At 40.1% G+C, this 22,806-nt stretch overlaps 1 protein-coding gene across 1 annotated transcript in view; it reads right to left on the reverse strand.

Annotated features, from left to right (window-relative positions):
- Positions 1-13,464, reverse strand: part of NETO2 (neuropilin and tolloid like 2) — a 74,272-nt gene extending 60,808 nt beyond the window's left edge. The window contains exons 1-2 of the mRNA XM_060084386.1: positions 13,431-13,464; positions 2,170-2,226 (exon numbers count right to left, since the gene is read on the reverse strand). Of these exons, the coding sequence (XP_059940369.1) occupies positions 2,170-2,226; positions 13,431-13,464 (91 nt within the window). The remainder of the gene's footprint in view (positions 1-2,169; positions 2,227-13,430) is intronic.
- Between the last annotated feature and the right edge of the window lie 9,342 nt (positions 13,465-22,806).

A 22,806-nucleotide genomic window follows, 5' to 3' on the forward strand; every position in this document is an offset into this window, starting at 1 on the left:
TTAAAAGTCTCTTTGGAATCAATTTGATTTCTAATACCCTCCCCTACTCCACAAACCTAGGTAGCTGCTGCTCTATCACCATATCAAAAAATGAGACTATTTCTTTGGAGAAGGTACAACAGGGTTGCTGGACCAGGGGACACCAGGCACAGCTGAGGGTAAAAATACCAACCTGAAAACAGGGAGATGAGGTGAATGTTAACATGCTGAACCACACCTCCCGTCTCTTCCCCCACTCAACTTCCCAAAGGCCTCTTGATCAGACGTAGAGCCTCTAAGCAGGAAATGGAATCTTAATCATTTTTGGGGAATCTAATGAGCCCATAGAAAAAGACTCAAGGATGTGGACTTGGTCACTCACCAGGGAGGGTGGCAGTAAAGAAGCCCTGTCTACACCTGCAGACAGCTAATAATGAGCAGATCTGCATGCCCCTCTCATAACTATGAAAGGCATTCAAGGAGCACCAGACATTTGAGGAAAGCCCCTAATAAGAAAAACAGATTAAAAACAAACAAAAAAGCAACTCTGAGGATACAAAGATTATAGAATATTAAAAAAAACCACTAAACAAAACGATCATTTAATCTCCTCAGAGAACAAGAGAGTACAGTTGACCCTTGAACAACATGGGATTGAACCGCGTGGGTGCGCTCACTACTTGGTCTGCAGTCAGCTGAATGTGAGGATGCGGAACCGCAAATACAGAGGCAGGTTTTGACTATGTGGGGATCAACACCGCCCACCCCTGCACTGTTCAAGGGTCAAATGTATATCGATAAGACAAGAACAAGGCATACTCTAAGAAACAGAATATTTAGAAAACAAATGAAAGTTTTTAAAAATAGAAGAAATGAAAAAAATATCAAGTTTGGAGCAGAGGTCCATAAACTATGGCCCTGGACCAAATCTGGCCTGCTGCCTGTTACTGTAAATCAAGTTCACTGGAATATATCCATGCCCATTTATGTGAGTACTGTACTGTCTATGGCTGTTTTCACCCTGCAACTGCAGATCTGAATAGGTGCTCCTTCGACTACGAAGGCCTTCAAAACCTTAAATGATTACTATCTGGCCCTTTATAGAAAAAAGTTTTCCAATTCTTGGTTTAGCAGATAAAGTTGAGGAAGTCTCAGTGTAGACTACTGAGAAGAAAACAGTTAAAAGAGAAATGGAAAACAGAAAAGATTTTTTAAAAAAGTAACTTAATAATAAGAGTTCCTTGAAGACAGAAGAGAGGAAAATGGAGAAAAGGGAATTTTAAAAATTAAACAAGAAAAAAGGGAAAGAAAAATTTCCTACACCCAAAGACAAAATTTTCTTATTGAAAAAGCCCAATGGGTGACTTGACATAAGCCCTGAAGAGATGTAACCAGAATTATAACAATACTGATGTGGCTGCTGTGGTGCAAAGTTAAAAGAACACTTGTATGTGGTAGGTGGTGAAGAGGAGGTGCATGGAACAGCTCAATTCTCATCCTGCACGGTGGGAAAAGTATTTTCTACTACCCGAAACTGAAATAACCACGGAGAGCTGTATAGTATGTTATTTAGAAATATGCAGGAAAATACCAAAAGAGTGGCTATCTCCATGGAGAAATGGGGTAAGGTAGGCTGGGGTACTGATTTTTCCTAATTAACTTTTTAAAATGCTTTGACTTTCATCATGTGTATGTATAACTTCGATGAAAATAAAAATAAGTCAGGTTATTTAGGAAATGTACTAAACTCTGACATGAATATCTGGCTCAAAACTCACACTAGCTAATCCTCTTTCATAAACAAGGACAATTAGAACAGGTCCCCAGGGCTTTGAATAAGCTATTGATGGAAACGTTTCATTTGTCTACACTGGAAAGAGGGATTTTTATTTTTGCTTAGTGATAAAGCATGAATCTCATTTGATTTTTGGACATAATCCATAGTGTTCTAGGAGTCACTAGTTATGCCAATTTTTAAAATTTATCTATGCAAGACTTTATGTTAACAATTTACTCTAGTTAACTGCAGCTGAACCTAGCCGAACTGAGGCTGACAGGTTGATAGAAAGCCTTAGGTCACTGGAACGCCCCAGAGGGATTATGGAAATAGGACTCAAAAGTTGAAATCCTTCCAAATAAGCCATCCCACTGTCCTGAACATGCAGTAAATTAGCACTGTAAGGTCTTTACCTTGGGTCTTTTGGGCCACAGCAATCCCTTCCACTACAAGTATTGTTATTAACAACACTAGAGAAATAAAAGAGAAGAGAAGTTAAAAAGTTGAACTAGATTTTACCAAGTTTATAAGAAAAATCAGGTGACAAAAAAGGATGAACTAAAACTCCCTATTTCTTACTAACATTCACTCTCAAGATTTTTAAGTGTTAAATGTTATGTTGAGTTACCATTTGACACTTAAGACAACCCAAGAAAAAATGTAATTGATATTATACTCATTTATACAAGCACTAATAGTACATTTTCAATTTACGATGGATTAAAAAACACATACTTTTTTTTAACAACAAACTGAGCTGACCCCAATTATCCTGTATTTATTTTACTCTATCTCCTCAAAGACTTTCCATGCATAATGGCTAGCTCTGCAATGTATTATGCCAGTAAAAGTTCAATTAGATTATTTGACTTGTGAGAACACTCATAATAAAGACAGAAGTAAGGGGGCAGCGGTTTTCTAGAAATCCATTTAAGACTCTCTATAGCTGTGCGGTACAACGCTGTGTCCTGCATTACGAAAGCTAGCATTATTTAGAAAATGGAGCTTCTCCCCACCCCCCGCCCACAAGTTTAACATTTCTGATACCCAATGAACAATATATTGTTTTGTATATGCTTGTGTTTTGAAGATAACATGTTAGTTTTAAGAATGATGCACTGATATCTTTTACTCTCCTTTTCAATGGAAACCACACTATCAGCCTCCTGTGCAAACTGGAGTTTTTATTATTCATTCGGTCAGCAAGCACATACAGAGTACCTAGTGGATACCAGGCACTGAGGATACACAGATTGAGGCAGGGGAGAAATACAGCAAAACAGTTAAAAGAGGATGGACTTCAGGAGTTGGGTGGATCCAGGATGGGGTTCAAGTTTTGCTCTGTACCAGCTGTGAGGCCTTTTCAGCTCAGTTTACTTATTTGCAAAACGGGGATGTTGTGCTAATAACACTAACACCACAAGGTTGTTGCGAATATTAAGTGAGGTGATGCACATTGCACAAAGCCCTTTATACGTGCCAGGCATTCTGCTAAATAAATGATAGATTTTAGGACAAACTGCCGTCCTTAAGGAGTCAACCTACTGTCAAAGACAATCTACAATACAATGTGAAAGGAGTTTAACAGGGGTCATAACAGAAAGCACAATTGAAGCAGAAAAGGGAACCATTCATTCAGCTGGGGGTTAAGAGGAATAGAGGAAAGCTTTAGAAAAAAAAGGTATGTTCTAGTGGGACTGGATAGAACTTCTACCCAGGAGAGGGAGAAAGAAACAGCTTAGAGAAAAACATGGAGCCATGAGCACTTATCTATAGGCGATATTAGTGAAATTCTGAGTACGATAGTACAGTTAGCATGTGGAGGGGAAAGTGGTACATCAGGTTAGAAATAGTAGGATGAGATCCGACTGTAAAAAGCCTTGAATACCACGCTAAAGAGTTTGGACCTCTGACTACAAGGAGAAATCACTGTGAGTTTTTAAACTAGAGAGTGACATTATCACATCTGTGTTTCAGACCACTAATCTTGATGATTGTGTGGAGTCTAAATTTTTAAAAAGAGAGGTCATTTAGGAAGCAAAGATGACATGGTCTTGAAGCAGAGCAGTGGTAGTGTAAATGGGAAGGAGGAGATATTTATAACACGATTCAGATATAGAGTCAACTGCAATTGGTGACTTAAAGGATGTCTAGGGGTGAGGGAGATGGAGGCACTGAAGAGATTGCTAGTTAAGTGACTGGTAGATTGTCAAGCCATTGTTCACTCAGCAGCATGTACCCAGCATCTACTACCCAAAGTCACCAACGTACAAAGAGTTTTTGTCATCTTACGCTGTTTACATCTTATAATATAATCATACATCTTCATCTTTGGTATCCTGTATCCTTGTTGACCTTTGTTTCCTCTGTCTTCTCTCAACAACTTTAATTTCTCCTCCCTTTCTTTGGTTGCTAGCAGTGTTGAAGATCTCATGCTATGTAGGAACAATCCTTCCTTCAAACTCTTAACATCTTGGCATTGGATCAGAGTTAGAGGAATGGATTTTGAACCGTTTTTAAAAAACAAAAAAACCCCAGAAGATTTCTGATCAAAAAGAAAAACTAGGGACTTCTCTGGTGGTGCAGTGGTTGGGAATCCACCTGCCAGTACAGGGGACACGGGTTTGAGCCCTGGTCCAGGAAGATCCCACATGACGTGGAGCAACTAAGCCCGTGTGCCACAACTACTGAGCCTGCGCTCTAGAGCCTGCGAGCCACAACTACTGAACCTGCGAGCCACAACTACTGAAGCCCGCACGCCTAGAGCCCATGCTCCGCAACAAGAGAAGCCACGGCAATGAGAAGCCCGTGCACCGCAACAAAGAGTAGCCCCCGTCCATCACAACTAGAGAAGGCCCGCCCGCAGCAATGAAGACCCAACACAGCCAAAACTAAAAATAAATAAAATACATTAAAAAAAAAAAGAAAAACTAGGGAATTCCCTGGCAGTCCAATGGTTAGGACTCTGTGCTTTCACTGCCAAGGGCCTGGGTTCAATCCCTGGTTGGGGAACTAAGATTCTGCAAGCCACGAGGCACAGCCAAAAAAAAAAGGGCTCCCCTGGTGGCGCAGTAGTTGAGAGTCTGCCTGCTGATGCAGGGGACACGGGTTCGTGCCCCGGTCCGGGAAGATCCCACATGCCGCGGAGCGGCTAGGCCCGTGAGCCATGGCCGCTGAGCCTGCGCGTCCGGAGCCTGTGCTCCACAACGGGAGAGGCCACAACAGTGAGAGGCCCGCGTACCGCAAAAACAAAACAAAACAAAAAAACTAGGGTAATGTTAGCTATTTGACAATTCAGCAAATATAACAACCATCTATACCAATGTTTCTTGATAGAGGACACTATTCCCCAAGGCATATTATCCCAGCCAGATGATACAGAACTGGTCAAAATTTTGTGATTATACCTTTCCTCCTGATTCACAGGCATAACAATTTACCAGTTTTTAAATTTATACTTCACAGTATTTAAGCAAGTAATACAAAACCAGGCAGAAAGGGAAAGTAAGAAATCAACAAACTGAAACCAGGAGGGCAACAGTAAAACTATGGTAAAAAGATGAATTGTGCCTAGAAAATTATTCTCCATAATGACTAATAAAAATTTGGCTTTGTAAAACACTTGATTTATGGAATTTTCACAGAATATACAACTGAGGTAGAAAAATCACATTAAAAATAAAATAACAAGACCAAATAACCCTATTAATCTTTTCTACTTTATTTAGGGTGTTGCTCACAATTTCCCCCTGCCAAATGTTTAAAAAAGCTATTCACAACTCTTATCAACCAAATGAACTGTTGCCACTGAATTTAAAAAATGATAGATAAATAAGGCAAATTTGCACAATTAGGGACAGAAGTATTTAGTGATAAATGTGGTGGTATAGTGGTGACTATTAATCATTCTAAATTCGGTATCATAAGAAACAGTTTTCGCTTAGTTGTATAACAGGATCTTTGTAAGTTGCTTGCTCTAATCAGGCTGAGACAGTAAAACAAACTCTACTGATGCCAAACATTGGAATTATCTAGTACATGAAGCAGTGCTGTCGTGCTCTGTTCTGTCCTTAATCCCAATCTATGTGCCACTTGTTCCCTTCTTTCTCTTACCAAAAGGGTCAATAATTTCTCAAATCCAGAAACACCTCACAATTTGAATTCAAAGACAATGTACCCAGGAAGGCACTAATTCTTTAAGGCAGAAATCCACGCCAAAATAAAAATTCTAAACTCCACAACCACAGAGTTTGGTTATGCAGAGAACTGCTTGTGATCTGATGCTTGAAAAAGTACTGTCCACCACTTATGACCTCATCTCTGGTTCTGGAGTTTAATGTAGTGTAGTTTAATAACCAGTGTACAGATCTGACTTAAAAATGAAGGCTTAAATGATAAAGACAGGTGCTATTCAAGGTATTAAATACAAATCCTCCAAGCTACTCCTTTTAACCTTGAATCACTGTTATCAGAGTTCTCTACCGCAATCCTGTCCCCAGACCTTCCAGTTTAAGGCTGTACTTTCCAATCAACTAAAAATCAAGGTCAGGTTTATTCTTTCCACTGTTACTTAATAGTGGCAACTCTGGCCAATGCAATAAATACTGGAAAGGAGACAAAATTATTATTTACAGACAATGTTATTTTAAAACCTAGAAGTCCCAAGAGAATTACTTGGAAAATGATTACACCTATTAAAGGAAGAGCGTAAGACCAAAATAAATTAAACAAACTAAGTAAATAAATTTAATACAATGGAGAAGTAATATGTTTTGGATAATAAAACAATGTAAAAGTAACATTTCTTCCCAGTAAGTCATACAATATTTAATGATGTTTTAATAAAAATCTTAGTGTGCTTTTTTGGTACTTAAAATGCTTCTGATGGTCATCTTAAATACTTTTTTATATTGGCCAAGGAAAATATAAAAATAAAAGACTAAAATACATAAAAATAATATACTTACTATAAAGCTACAGTAATTATAAAATATAGCCACGGTAGAGGAAGAAATAGATGATCTGTCAACAAACATTACTAGCATCCACTGTATTTCAGGCAGTGAGTCAGTCCCTGGAACTACAATGAACCAAGAAGACATGGTCCTTATTCTCAAGGGGCCTTTAGATAAGAAAATGGAAGAAGAGGAAAAGCTCAGAAACAGACATACATATCCCAGAATTTATTAAAATATATGTGATATTTGAAACACTTGGTGAGAAGACAGTTTTAATAAATGGTTCTAGGATAACTTGTTAATTATTTAGAAAAAAAAAGTAGGTCCCTACTTCAAGCTATCAATAAGTAGGAAAATAAATAGCAGATTGAAAAAAAGATGAATTATATTTATACTTTTGGGAGAACACCTTCATTTACAAAAGACAGGAACATAAATAAAAACTACAAACAGATGGGATAAAAGATTATGCCACCAGGAAAATGTGCCCAAAAAAATGCAGAAATTCTGCCTTACTAATATTAAAAAAAATGTAGATTCTAGTGTTGGTCAGGATATAGGAAACTGACTTATTCTGCCACTGGATTGTAAACTGGCACAGCTTTTGGGAGGTTAATCTGGTAATATATATCAAGGCTTAAAAATGTACAAATCCTACTCAGCAGTTCTTCCCGATTTGAGAAATGAATCATTGGGACAGTAGTTCTCAAACTTTAGTGTGCATCATATTCATCTGGAGGGCTTATTAAAATAGACTTGGAGCGGGGGGTTGCTTCCAGAGATTTTGATCCAGTAGGTCAGGGGTGGGGCTTGAAAACTTGCATTTTAACAAATTCCCTAGTGATGCTGAAGCTGTTGGCCCTGGCACAACACTTTGAAGACCACTGCCAACAGGAGAGTGACAGTACACTGAAAGAAATAGAAAGAAGTTGCCTGTTTTCTCCTTTGGTGACAGTAGGAGCAAGTGTGGGCCAAGATGGATGGGGCGGGGCAGAGGGTGGGCACAAGGAGTTGCTGAGTTGATTTTGGAAACGTTGGTGAATGCTCTACTACATATATGTATGTATATGTGTGTGTATTCTCATAATGTCCCTACAAATACCTCTTGTTCCTGAACATCTGCACTTGCCACGGACCTCCCGCTGCTTCTACAAAATAACGTTCACACTGTTAAAAACCTGCTTTTTCTAGGAACTCTCCCAAGATTAATTTTATTAGACAGCATTCATACTTTTCACTTCTGTAACTATTCACTAGCTCTCTATCTCTGTATGGTTTTGTTTCTTTCACTGATTTTGCACACTCCTATTATGTTAGCATAAGGTTTGGCATGAGTAATAAAAAACCCAAACTAGTAGTTTAAACAAGATAGAGTATATTTCTCTGTCAAGTAAACAAACTGTGCAGGTAAGTAGTCAAGGGCTAGAGTGGAGGCTATACCATTACTAGGGACCTAAGCTCCTTCTGTCTTACTGCTCAGTTGTGCATGACTTTCATTTCCAGGGTCATCTTATGGTCCAATATAGATGCTAGAGTGCCGGGGTGCATATCTTCTTTACAGCTACCATGTCTGCATTACAGTCAGCAAGAATGAAGAAATGACACAGGGCATTCCTCCTTCCTTTAAAAACATTTGCCCAGAATCCACAATGATCTCAAAATAAAAATTTTAACTGAACAAACAGATACACCACCACTTCCCCAAAGTTGAACCCACATCTAACTGGTCAGACTTATTTAGTCACATGGCCACACTTAATCCTAAGGAAAGCTGGAAAATCTAGTATTTATTTTGGGTGATTGGTGCTTAGTTAAAATTCAGAGAATCACTGAAAGGTAAAATGGATACTGGAAGGAAACTGGCTATTTCTGCCGCAGTCCCCTATAGCCTACTCTGTCTCTGGCAGCCAGAGATCCTTTCAAAACATAAATCAGATCACATCACAGCCTTTCATAAAATCTTCCAACAGAGTCCCATACATCTAGAATAAATCCATACTCCTTATTCTGACTTCAGAGTTCCTATGTGATGTGGCACCTGACCATCTATGGCTACACAGGTCTTCTTCCCATTACTTCAACACACCAAGCTAATTCTAGCCGTAGGGACTAGTTATTCCTTCTGCCTAGACTCTCTCTGCATGGCTGGTTCCTTCCTGTTATTCAGGCCTTCTGAGGCCTCTCTGACTGCTAAAGAAGCTCTACATTTTCTTCTTCATCCTGTTTTATTATACAAATAATATTTTAATTATTACTTATATTACCTGCTATTTTCTTGCTTATTATCTGTCTCTTCCTACTAGAAAGAGGGACTTGTCTCTCTGATCCACTGATGCATCTCTAGCGACTAGAAGACTGGCTGGTCCATAATAGCACTCAACAAAAATTAGATGAATACATGAAGTGACTAAGCAAAATCCTTATTATATTTTCTTTGTAACTATAACGTATAGTACAGAGCCCCACTAACAAATTAACAAGCACACGTCTTGGTTAACAGCAGGCACAGAGATGACCCAGCTTATTTGAGCATAAATCAGGGGACAGAAAAAGAATTGATTTTTTTTTTCCTTTTCAGATATGCTACTACTCTTACTTTTCTCAAGCTGACTCAATTTACCTTTGTTAGTAATTCAATGTACCTCTTTCTAAGCTTTCCTATTTTTAGCATCTAAGCAGTAAACATAAGGTTTGGTAAACCTATCATGAGCCTCCATAATTTAAGAACCTCCTAACTGGTCTCCCTGCTCCTATTTTCTATAATGAAAGCAAGATGGAGTTCAATTAGAGTCCATATACTACTCAAGGTAGTAGTAACTGCTTTCCATTAGCTATGTTCCAAAGAACAGAAAAGTACCCTAACTTAATCAAACTCAATTTTACTTTGTAGTTAAGAAAGAAGATGGATCTTGGTGAACTTTGGGATCACTCCACCCTCCACGTGCTAATCACATTGCCAATCACTTATAAGAAAGAGTAACTGCAGAAGTGCTTTCTCTTTCCTGCAGAATGTGACAACCTTCTTGTTAGTCAAATGCTCTTGAGATGGCAGTTTTGTATGCTCTAATTATACAGGAATCCTCAGACATCCACAACAACTACCATCAGACTTTAACACAACCAGGTCACATTTTGAAGAGTATTTGATATCCTCTCACCCACTAAGGCTATAATTTCCAATATATTACTCTAGGCATATTTAAACCAACATGTTTTAATGTCATTTTGACTAGGACGAATTGAACTTTCAGATTAGTACACCCTGTAATTTTGTGAACAAAGATGCTAAAAAGTGTTAGTTCTTTGGGGGCCACTCTGATGAGCAATTGAGAGGGTGAGGGCCCTCAGCAATCAGAGCAACCTTGTTCTTATCTGTTCTTTGTTTAGTTTTTAAGTACCCACTCATAAGAGTTCCTCTGAGGGAGTTCTGTTAAGGGAAGTTTGGAAACCCACTGGATTAGATCACCTTTTAGGATTCCCCTTTCTAGCTCAAACACCACAATAACTAGGATCTCAAAGGGCCCCAGGGACACATTAAAAAAAAAACCCCAAACCAACAGGGACTTCCCTGGAGATCCAGTGGTTAAGACTCCACACTCCCAATGCAGGGGGCATGGGTTCGATTCCTGGTCAGGGAACTAAGATCCCGCATGTCGCAGGCAAAAAAAAAAAAAAAAAAAAAAAAATTACTCTGCAGGATCATAAATTTTAAAATGACAGGAGATTGTGCTGAATGGGTAGTAACCAAGAGCAGAACTTGGATTACTTTTTAGAATTTTAGATATGAACTTTACTTATAGTTTATTTTTTCTATCTTATTCCTAAAAGGACTGAAAATGGCTTTGATTTGAACTTGTTTTGTAATGCACATGTACGTGTATTACAGGGCTGCACGTTTTTCCTAAAACGTGAGTTTAGTTTCAAAACACAGATAACTTTCCAACTGTCAGTATTAAAATATTTTCTCCAACTCGGGGGAAAAAGTCAAAAAGTTAATTTTTCCCAAGGCTATGTTTAAAAACTTCCCTATTAAAGGGATAACTTCTCATTATGGTACTTATTTCTGTATGGTTTAATTTCTTGTAAGAAGCTTAAGGATGAAGGACAGGAGTTAATATTTGTCACAGTCTCAGATAAGATTTTTAAAATATAGTGCCAAAGGATAGTTATGCACTGTAACACCATAAATTTAACCACAGTTTATACAGATTTAAATGTAACTGCGTCTAATAGGATTCTCCTGAAGCAAGTGTGCAGAATGAATACGAACAGTGAAAAACGGGTTTATAAAACTAATGTAATATTTTCATGTGCCTATGATACTTAACTTTGATAGAAGGCAAATCAAATTTTATAAGACCTGGAGTGATCATAAACAGTTAAAAGTGAATTATTCAGATTTAACAATATATGAAAAGTTTAAAAGCCCAGCAGAGTTATCCTTTTGTTCTCACTGCTGGAAGTAAAACAAAGAATCAATGGCATCTTAAAGTTACCTTCCACTTAAAATTTCACACAGTCGTTATAGCTGATTTGTTTTAGTAGAAACTGACCATAATATTCCAAAGAAGGCTTTTAGTAGGTAATATCCATAATTATGTAAATGTTAAATAACTGCTTCTGATAAGAACCTCTTCAATGTTGAAACAATTTACACCTTACAGGATATTTAAGGGCTTCTTTTTCATGCATTGGTGGACACAATGAATGGTAGCACTGGGAAAAGCCAATATTTTTTAAAAGGTAATTTAAAAAAATTAAAGATACCAATGTTTATATAGGTAACAAATGCATTTGGTTTTTAAAAAAAATCAAGTGATACAAATGGGTGTGCAGTGAAACAGAAGTCTTCCCTTTACTCTTGTTTCTCAGTCTCCCAGATCCCTTTCTCAGAATCAACTTTTGTTAATTTCTTGAATCTTTCCAGACCAATTCCCCATATTTATAAGCACATATACATAAACTTTAGAAGACTTAAAAATAGCTGGCTTTCTCTCTAGTAAGCTTAACAGCAACAAGTTCGCTTGAGCTTTAAAAATACACCAGCATGTAAAAATAGTGTAGGTTGGGTAAAATTAAAAAAAGAAAAGCCAGATACTACATTGTTTTCACTGTAGCTCTGCCATCAACCACAGAATCCTTTCCTGAAAGGTGCAACAACTAAATGCTTCACCACGGTGGCCAGAGAGGGCAGTGTGTACCAACGACAAAGGCAAAGGCAGAAAAGCTGCAAAACCCTTCACCGTTCCAGGAGTATCAGAGATTCCGTCCTATCCAGCTCAGTTTCAAGTTCTGCAGGTAAAGCTGTATAATAGATCTACGTGATTTCTCCCCAGAGGGGGCTACTCATATGGAATGTCATTATTGTTGAACACCCTAAGGCAAAGAGGACAACGAAGCAATTCAGATAAGGAGCACTATCAGAAACCCTGCTATGCATAGAATTTATTTTGAAAAAGTAAAACAAAATCTTAATTTCCAAGGAATGGCGATATAAATTGAGAGTTACAGAAAGGAAAGACTACAGAAATTGATTTCAGAGATATAAAATTTTAATACAATGAGGAAATCATTAATAATTTACGGGGTGACTGCGAAACAATCACCAGATAGAAAGTCTTAGGTTACCTTAGTACAAACTGTACATATAAGTATACAGTGGGTAGTTAAATTGCTGAAATCTCAACTATGAATTTAGGAATATCTGAACAGTAGATAATTTGTGCAATTAAAATTTAAAGCAAAATTATACAGAATTTTCCAGTAAAACAAATTTGAAAAGTGTTAATATGGAGTGGGAAAAAACCCAACATTTTTCACTGTACAAATATCAAGATGCAATGAAAAGCGCTAATCAATGCCTTAACTCCTTACCCAATATTTAAAAACGGGAATATTTCATAACATTACAAATACACAGCTATTCAGTTTTCAATCGAAGTCAGTAGCGGAAAAGGGAAGCCCTTTATTGGTGTGGTGATTTTCCTCCGAGGACCGAAAACAGGATTTATTCAGTCCGATTTTCAGAAACAACTTTGTATCACCATCTTAATTATCTATGTATATAAATTTTAATCTAAAATTAACACCTCCTGGAAAATGCAAAGCAGCTGTAGTATGTTTTGGAGCTTTGTGTACTTGGCAAGCCGACTGTTTTAATTCCCGGTACAACAAATCATAAAGAACCAGACACCGGCGGCAGGGTATCCTGAGGTCCCGGGAAGCGCCAAGGCACAGCCCCGAGCAGCGGCGCCCGCAGTGGTGCCGCAGCCTCCGCGGCCGCAGCAGGTGGGACCCGGCCGGCGGGCCACCGCGGGGCTTTTCAAGAACAGCTCCGCGACGCCTCAGCGGGCGTTTTTATTGTTTGCTCGGAATGACTTTGTTACTAATGCTGAAAAAGAGCGGCCTACGCTCCACTCACACAAACCCCACAACTTTGCAAAGCGATGTGCGGAATTCCGAGGAAGAGGCGCGAGGGCACAGCTCGGAGGGCCGGCCGAGACGCCGCGTCCCGTTGAGCTCCCCGGTTCCCCCGCCACGGCACGCAGAAGGCTGGGGAGAAGCGCTCGGGGAGCGAGTCGATCCCTGCTGGAGCGGGGGCTCCGCGATCCGCTCGCGCCAGACAAAGGGGCGCGTCGGACGCCCGGCGCCGGGCAGGGACACGAAGACGCCGGCTTCGCCCGCAGGGGGCGCCGTCCGCAGCTCTGGGCGCTTACCTTTGAGGACCGAGCAGAGCTGCTCCAGGGCCATGTTCCCGAGCTGCCCGGCTCTTCGCGAAGGGCCGAGGCGGCGACGAAGAGGCGGCGGCGGAGGAAGCGCGGCGCTTACGGCTCAGCGCGGCAGCAGCCCCGCTCCGTCCCCATCGCCCGCCACCAGGTTGCTACCCGCAGGGTAGGACTCAGGTCCTGCGGCCCGCCATGCCCGAGCCTCCTGGCGGGCTCTCGCGCTGCCCCAGCCCCCCGACGGGCGCCGCCTCCTGCTCCGCGGCACTCCGTCCCATTGACCGCTTCGCTGCCGGGGACCGCGGACGCAAGGGACCGGACCTGCGCGGGCCCATCCGCCTGCGGCCGCGGCGCAGGCCCCGCTGAAGTGGCGGGCGCGGCGAGCCCACGCTCATTTAAGCAGAGAGCGTTAGCGCCGCGTGCCGGCCGCACCGCCGGCGCGTATGTGCCCGCCCCCCGCCCCCGCCCGCGTGCCCCTCGCAACCCTCCCGGCCAATCGCCTGGCGAGCCCGCCCGCGGCCTCGCACCCTGGGTGGGCGGTGCTCCCCGCTGGCGACTGTTGTGTTGGGGGCGGGGCGAGAAGGTTCGGGGCACCACCCTCTCGCCCGCGCTCCGAGAGGCCGGCGCAGAGGGAGGGACCGGTCTACGCCCCGCAGCCCCGGGCCGCGGGGTGAGCGGGTCCGAGTCCTCGAGGCCTGCCGCCTGAGGGAGGGCTGGGGCCCGCCGCCCACCCGGTTCGGCGGCCCTAGTCCGCCTGCCCACCTCCGTCCGCCCTCGCAGACGGAAGGGGGGCACCGATCCCATAGCCTCTTCAGACCTCAATTCAAGGTCAAAACTCTGCTCTGCTCAGCCCTTCTTTACTACCTGCCTCGGCAGGGGGCGCGGATCTGGGCGGGGCTCAGGACAGAGCGGGTCTGTTTAGCGCCAAGGGAGTTAATCTAACGGTAATCATTACTAACATTTACGCCGCTTCCCAGATTGCCAGGCACAGCAACAAACACTTTCCATATCAATTCTGTAATCCTCGATTCACTTCCTGCGGGATAGGTACTGTTGGAGGATGGGAAAAAGGAGGCCAGGAAGGTTAAGTCATTTGTCCAGAGCCACACAGTGAAAGAGGGAGGCAGGGCTGTAAACCCAAGAAATCTGCCTCCAGAGACTGCCCTCTTTACCACCAAGCCATGCTGATTGGGTCGCCTGACTCCGCTGATAGCAAATCTCCAAATTTGCAAACAACTGCATAGTATGTGGTACTCTGTTTTATTTTCTCCATAGTGATTATCACGCTCTGAAATCACCTTGCCTATCTACTTGTTTATTTGTTCATCACCTGTATCTCATTTACCCCCACTCTATTAAAATATAAGTTGCTTGAGGGCAAGGAGGCTACATTCATATATCCCCTCAACACATACTTATTGAGCATTAATTATGTGCAGAAAACAGTGATAGGTGCTGGGGAAATATCTGTGATTAAGGCCCTATCATAACAGAATATTTATGCCTGTATCTGACACATACTAGGAACTCCATAAATATTTGTCTAAAAAAGTTAAGGACAATTTGCAGCAACTGAAAATATCTCTTTCCTTCTATCCCTCCAAAAGTAAGTATTAACAAGGTTTGCAAGTGAAAACATATTTAACATCAAATAATATTAAGGTATTTAGCCCTTTACCATGTGCTGTGGAAGGTATACGAGATGTATATGAGGAAAATAACCTACAGTTAAATTGAGATTGCACACGAGAACCAACTAGTAAATAAAACGTTTAAGAGGCTTTTCCACAGATATAATAAAGTGACTTATTGGGAGACCAGGACAGTATTATCATTATTAAATCTAAGTCACAGACAATGGTGGACAAAAAGAATTGGGAGGAAGGAGCCCTCTCAGCTTCTGGAATAATGGTTCTTAATGCATAATTGTTGACTGAAGGAAGAATCCATGTGTATATGATGTCATCGGAGAATGCTTCATGAAGGAGGTGACACACAAAGAATGAAAAGGCTGTGGATGCCAAGTGGAGAGGAGAGAGAGGAGAAGAGCTTTCACATCAGGCAAGGAGCAGGGGTGAGCCTCACATCTGGGGCAAGTGTTGTGACTGGTAGTGAAGATAAAGTTGAATATGGTGGGTTTTGACTATGGAGATTCTTGCTTGCTTGCTAGGCGAAGGAGTTTGTACTTGACTCAGGAGGCTAGAGGCAGTTTTTTTGGTTTGTTTTTTTGCGGTACGCGGGCCTCTCACTGTCGTGGCCTCTCCCGTTGCGGAGCACAGGCTCCGGACGCGCAGGCTCAGCGGCCATGGCTCACGGGCCCAGCCGCTCCGCGGCATGTGGTATCTTCCCGGACCGGGTCACGAATCCGCGTCGCCGCATCGGCAGGCGGACTCTCAACCACTGCGCCATCAGGGAAGCCCTAGAGGCAGTTTTTAATAGTGGAGCAATGGAGTTCTGGAAACATTAATCTGGCACTTGAGTTGATACAGTAAAAGGGGAGAGATTAGAGCAACCGTGCTGACAAAGTATATACAAAGAACTGTTTCATTTAGCCTAGTACCGCTTATGGTAGTACCATTTTGGTGAAACCTAAGAAGTCTTTTCTCTAGTATGTTGGCTGGGGAGTAGATTCCCAAGGAGTGGATTGGGACTGTTCATTCTGTGGCTCCCTTTTAAGACACCTATCTTTTGGATGTACTAGTGTAATTGTAGTAGATTTTCCAAGGAATGTGGTAAAGCACAGATAATAGCTGAGACTACTGTGTGGCCATATGCTGACTAAATCAAAAGAAAAGCAGTTTGCATCTCTCTCAGCTGGGGAGTTCTGTATTTGAAATATTATTTCCCTGGAAGACCACCCAGTAGTATCCAGTCTGTTCCCAGATTACCTGCCAGTGCCCAGGTGATTGAGGACTGCTTTCATTGTTCCCTGCCTGATCTTCCAGGCATAGGTATAGCCTCTCTCTCCAACTCCTCACAGATCATTCCTGTAGTTTACATTTCATTTTCTCTGACCAAGTCTTCTGTAGCACTTGAATGGTGTTGTGGAGCATTGACTTACTTAAAAAATGCTGAATTTTATCTCAGTGTTTATGTACCAAACAGATTTTTGTTGTCTCTCTTTTTTGCTGGAGTTTGGGAGTTCTAACATTTTATTAAATGATAGCCTAGAAAGGCAGGTTATGTTTAGAGATTGTTACGGACTGAATGTTTCCCTCAAAATTCATGTGTTGAAGTTTTAACCCCTAGTGTGCCTGTATTGGAGATGAGGCCTCTAAAGTTAAATGAAGTCATAAGGGTGGGACCCTGACCTGATAGGATTAGTTTCTTATGACAAGAGACAGCAGAAAGCACAAGCATGAAGGAAATGCCGTGTGAGGACCTGATGAGAAGGCACCTGCCTGCAAGCTAGGAAGAGTGCTCTCACTAGAAACCAAATTGGCTGAAGCCTTAATCAGGGACTTCCAGCCTCCAGAACTGTGAGAAAATAAATGTTGCTTCAGTCACCCAGTCCATGACATTTTGTTATGGCAGTTTGAGCAGACCAATACAGAGATATAACATAACTAAGGAAAATATAGGAATTGACACATAACCAAACTGATATTAGAAAATCTATTTGTAGTAAAAAAAAAATAGGGGTCTCATTCTGCTTTTCTTACAGTGTGCAGATATGGCTACAACGATGGCAAAGTTTAGTGAAAAGCAAAATCATACAGGATCTCAGTGTATGAAGATTTCAGTGTCATACAACTGTGGCGATTTTTTTAGGGAAGGAAAAGAGGAAACTTTAAAATTTTTTATTAGTTCATTGAATTAGTTGGCCTGGGTTCTCATAACTAGATATCACAGACTGGATGGCTTAAACAATAGAAATTTATTTTCTCACAGTTCTGGAGGCTAGAAGTCCAAAATCAGGGTGCCAATAGGATTGGTTTCTGGCGAGACCTCTCTTCCTGGCTTGCAGATGGCAAGCTTCTTGCTGTGTCTTCACATGGCCCTTCCTCTGTGCACCAAAAACTCCTCATGTCTCTTCCTCTTCTTATAAGGACACTAGTCAGATTGTGTTAAGGTCCTACTCTTACAATCTCATTTAACCTTAATTACATCCTTAAAGGCTCTATCTCCAAACACAGTCACATTGTGGGTTAGAGCTTCAACGTATGGATTTGGGGGGGGCACCCACAGTTCAGTCCATACACTCATGAACCAAAATTATCCCTGTGCTAATGATATTGAAGAAGACTTGTCTCCAGGGAGTCAAAACTGGTTCTTTCAGTAACAATGTCACCTAAACTTGTTTCCAAATTTCTGCCTAGTATAATTCCAAAGCAAGAAAAATTTTAAGAAATATTACCTTCTACCAGTACTTAAGTATTTCAACTTTATCAGGAAAATTTCTGGTCATCCAGTTACTTTCATTTCAATGTGAAAAACTGAGAAAGGTCCTAATTATATATTTTAGAATAATGTTGCTAACATATATGGTATCTTTCTCTTAAAAGCCCAAATCCCATTTTGAAGGATCTGTTTATGTTTAAACCTGTTTACTAAAACCGAAACAAATGCAAGTTTATTGGAACAGTAATAGGTGTGTTTTCATGGTTTTAATATTCATTTCCCTAATGGCAAATGATGTTGAGAACTTTTCATGAGCTTAGTTGCTATTCATATATCTTCTTTAGTGAAGTGTCCAAGTTCTTGCTCGCTTTTAAATTGGGTTATTGTTTAGTTTTGAGAGTTCTTTATACATTCTGGATATAAGTCCATTGTTGATTTGCAAAGATTTCCATTGCATATGTAGCTTGTCTGTTCATTCTCTTGAAAGTGTTTTTGGCAAAGAAAATGTTTTTAAATTTAGATTTTTTTCTTTTATCTAAAATCTGTTTTAGATTTTTTGATATTATTTCTAAGAACTCTTTGCCTTACCCCAGTTCATGAGTATATTCTCATGTTTCTTTCTAAAAATTTGATAGTTTTATGTTTTACATTTAAGGTTATGATCCATTTTGAATTAATTATTGTATGAGGTGTGAGGTTTAGGTCAAGGTTCATTTTTTTCTTTGCATAGGGATTGCCAAATAGTTTAACACTATTTATCTCAAAGACCACCTTCCACTGAATCACTTTTACACTTTTGTCAAAGATCAAATAGCTATATTTGTGTGGGATAATTTTTGGACTTTCTATTTTGTTCCATTGATCTATGTGTCTGTCTTTTTCCAGTACCACATTATCCTGATTATTATAGCTTTATAATAAGTCTTAAAATCAGGTAGTTTGACCTCCAACTTTGCCATCTTTTCCAAAATTATTTTAAGCTATTCTAGTTCCTTTACTCTTTCATATGAATTTTCTAATAATCTTGTCTATGTCCACAAAAAATACTGCTGGGATTTTGATAGGGATGTTATTAAATCTATAGGTCATTTTGGGGAGTGTTGACATCTTTACTAGATTGGATCTTCCAATCCATGAACACAGTGTCTTTACTTTTGAGTCTTCCTTTATTTCTTTCATCGCTATTTTATAGTTTTTGGCATACAGATCCTATGCATGCTTTGTTGTATTTATATGTAAGAATTTCATTTTTGGGGTCTATTTTAAGTGGTATTTAAAAAAATTTCAATTTCTAATTGCTCATTGCATTTATATAGAAATATGATTGATTTTTTTGTGTTCACCTTTTATCCTGCTGAACTTGATGAATTCACTTAGTTCTAGGAAGTTTTGTGTGTGTGTATAGATTTTCTAGACTATTATGTCATGTACTAATAGGGATAGTTTTATTTCTTCCTTTCTAATCTGTATGCCTTTTATTTCCTTTTCTTGGGTTATTACTTTAATTAAGATTTCCAGCACAACATTGTAAATCAACTATATTTCAATAAAAAATTTTTAAAAAGGGATTTCCCTGGTGGCGCAGTGGTTAAAAATCCGCCTGCCAATGCAGGGGACACGGGTTTGATCCCCGGTCCAGGAAGATCCCACATGCTGCAGAGCAACTAAGCCAGTGCACCACAGCTACTGAACCTGCGCTCTAGAGCCCGTGAGCCACAACTACTGAGCCCACGCGCCACAACTACTGAAGCCCATGTGCTCTAGGGCCCGTGTGCCACAACTACTGAGCCCACATGCTGCTACTACTGAAACCCATGTGCCTAGAGCCTGTGCTCTGCCACAAGAGAAACCACCGCAATGAGAAGCCTGTGCACCACAACAAAGAGTAGCCCTTGCTCGCTGCAACTAGAGAAAGCCTGCGTGCAGCAACGAAGACCAACGCAGCCAAAATAAATGAAAAAAAATTTTTTTAATTAAAAAAAGATCCTGTATTAAAACAGATCTAGAGGTTTCCCTGGTGGTGCAGTGGTTAAGAATCCGCCTGTCCTGAATGCAGGGGACACGGGTTGGAGCCTGGGGCCGGGAAGATCCCACATGCCACAGAGCAACAAAGCCCATGCACCACAACTACTGAGCCTGCACTCCAGAGCCCGCGAGCCACAACTACTGAAGCCCCTATGCCTAGAGCCCGTGCTCCGCAAGAAGAGAAGCCACCGCAATGAGAAGCCCATGCACCACAATGAAGAGTAGCCCTTGCTCGCCGCAACTATAGAGAAAGCCCGCACGCAGCAACAAAGACCCAACGCAGCCAAAATTAATTAATTAATTAATTTAAAAAAACAGATCTAAAAAAAATTTTCCAGTATTACGTTGAAAATTATCAGTGGGGGAAATCATTCAGTCTCTCATCATTAAGTATGTATCAATATTAGCTGTAGTTTTTTATTTTTATTAATGCCCTTTATTAGGTTAAGGAAGTTCTATTTATAGTTTGCTTAGTTTTTTTGGTGTTGTTGTTTTTGTTTTAAAATTAGCAGTGGATGTTAGATTTCGTCAAATTATTTTTCTGTGTCTATTGAAAAGATAAGATGGTTTTTCTGACTTAATAGTATGATAAATTATATTGCTTTTTCCCCCCTCAAATAGTGAACTAATTTTGCATTCTGGGATGAAACACACTTGGTAATGGTATATTATCTTTTCATATATTTTTGCATACAATTTGCTAATGTTTTGTTGAGGATTTTTGTACCTGTGTCATGAGGGATATTGGCCTGTAGTTTTATTTTCTTGCAATGTCTTTGTTTTTGGCATTAGGGAAATATTGACCTTATAAAAGGAGTTGTGAGATATTCCTTCCTCTTCCTTTTCTTCAAGATACTGTGTAGAATAGGTATTATTTCTTAGATATTTGTAAAATTTGCCAGTGAAACCATGTGTTCCACTGAGTTTTCTTTTGTGGAAGGTTTGTTTTTTAATATAAAAATTTAACTTTTAAAAATAGATATGGTGTTTATTGATTTCCGCTTGGGTGTGTTTTGGTAGTTTATATCTTTTAAGGAATTGATCCATTTAATCTACTTTATTGAATTCATGGGCATACTAGTTCCTAGTATTTTTTTTTATTATTATGTCTTTAATGTCTATGGGGTCAGTAGTGATGTCTTCTCTTTCGTTCATTATATTGGTTATTTATGTCTATTCCTTTTTTCTCCTGGTCAGAGGTGTAGCAATATTATTGATCTTTTCAAACAACCACCTTTTTATTTCATTGATTTCTGCTCTAATCATTTCCTTCTATCTTCTGTTTGCTTTAGATTTAATTTAATCTTTTTTTTCTAGTTTATTAAGGTGGAAACTTAGGTTACTGATTTTAGATCTTTTTTCTTTGTTAATATATGCATTTAATGCTATACATTTCCCTTTAAGCACTGCTTTCTCTGTCTCCTACAAATTTTATGTTGTATTTTATTTTTATTTGGTTAAAAATTTTTTAAGTTTCCTCTGAGACTTCCTCATTGACTCCACAGTTATTTTAAAGTGAATTAATCTCCAAATATTTTGGTATTTTCCAGGTATGTTTCTAGTTTAGTTCAATCTTAGGCTGAAGACTTATGTTGTATTTTTATTTTTATTTGGTTAAAAGTATTTTAAAATTTCCTTTGAGACTTCCTCGTTAGTCCCATGGTTATTTTAAAGTGCATTAATTTCTAGATATTTGGGTGTTTTCTCAAGTTTAGTTCAGTTTTAGTCTGAGGATCTTTGTATAATTTCTATTCTTTTAAATTTGGTGAGGTTTGTTTTATAGCCCAGATAAATGTCTCTTTTACTGAATGTTCCATGTGCACTTAAGACAACTCTGTGTTTTGCTGTTGTTGGTTGAAGTGTTTTTTAAGTATCCATTAGGTTAAGTTGATTGGTAGTGCTTTTCAGGTCATCTCTAAGTTTTCTGATTTTCTACTTTTTCTATCAATATCACTGTAGAAGAGTGTTGACATTTCCAACCTAAATCATAGTGTGTCTCTTTCTCCTTACAGGTCTGTTTTGCCTTATGTATTTAGTTTATACACATTTAGGATTTTTATGTAGAGGAGTGGAATGAACTTAGTTGAGTCTGCTCTCTTTAGCTGAGGCAGTCCCCAAAGGGGGCTGACAGTCAACTATTGAAGGCACTCCCAGAAATTAGGATAATAAATCCTTTATTTTTGAAGGAGGATCTGGACATTATAGCATCTACCAGAGAAGTAATGAGGTTTTCTGTTTGAATCTGTTTTAGTGATGTCTTCATAGGAATTGGTCTGTTTTGTTAAACTTTCAAATTCCTTGGTATAAAATTGTTCTTAACACCTTTTTTTTTTTTTTTTTTTTGATACGCGGGCCTCTCACTGTTGTGGCCTCTCCCATTGCGGAGCACAGGCTCTGGACGCGCAGGCTCAGCAGCCATGGCTCACGGGCCCAGCCACTCCGCGGCATGTGGGATCTTCCCGGACTGGGGCACGAACCCGTATCCCCTGCATCGGCAGGCAGACTCTCAACCACTGCGCCACCAGGGAAGCCCCCTATTTTTGTTTTAATGTATACTTTATCTGTAGTTATATCTCCTTTTTCACTTCTGATACTGGTTATTTGTGCCTGTTTTGTTTTTCTTGATAGAGGCTCTTGGGGCAGCCTATAGCCAATAACTGATGAAGGGGGGGTGTAAAGGCCCAGCCTTCTTACCCTAACTTAGGACAGGTTGGGAGATAGAAGAGGTCATCCTATCTCAAAACTCACTGTAGGGTTGTAAGAGGCATTCTGTTAAGAATGCATCACAACTTGATTACTGCCTCTGCCCAGTCTTGCTTCCTTCCTTTCTTCTGTACAGGTGTTGATCAAGAGCACCCCCTAATCTATTATCTATTTTATTAGTCTTTTAAAATAACTGGCTAGGTGATGTAAAGCTAGGCTGCAAGTCATCACAAGGGCTGGTTAACTTTAGTTCACTTTTATACTGAGGAGTTGGCCTTAAGTATCCTAGCTTAATTCTCAG

Source organism: Mesoplodon densirostris, chromosome 19 (genome assembly GCF_025265405.1).
Source record: "Mesoplodon densirostris isolate mMesDen1 chromosome 19, mMesDen1 primary haplotype, whole genome shotgun sequence".
Taxonomy (NCBI): domain Eukaryota; kingdom Metazoa; phylum Chordata; class Mammalia; order Artiodactyla; family Ziphiidae; genus Mesoplodon; species Mesoplodon densirostris.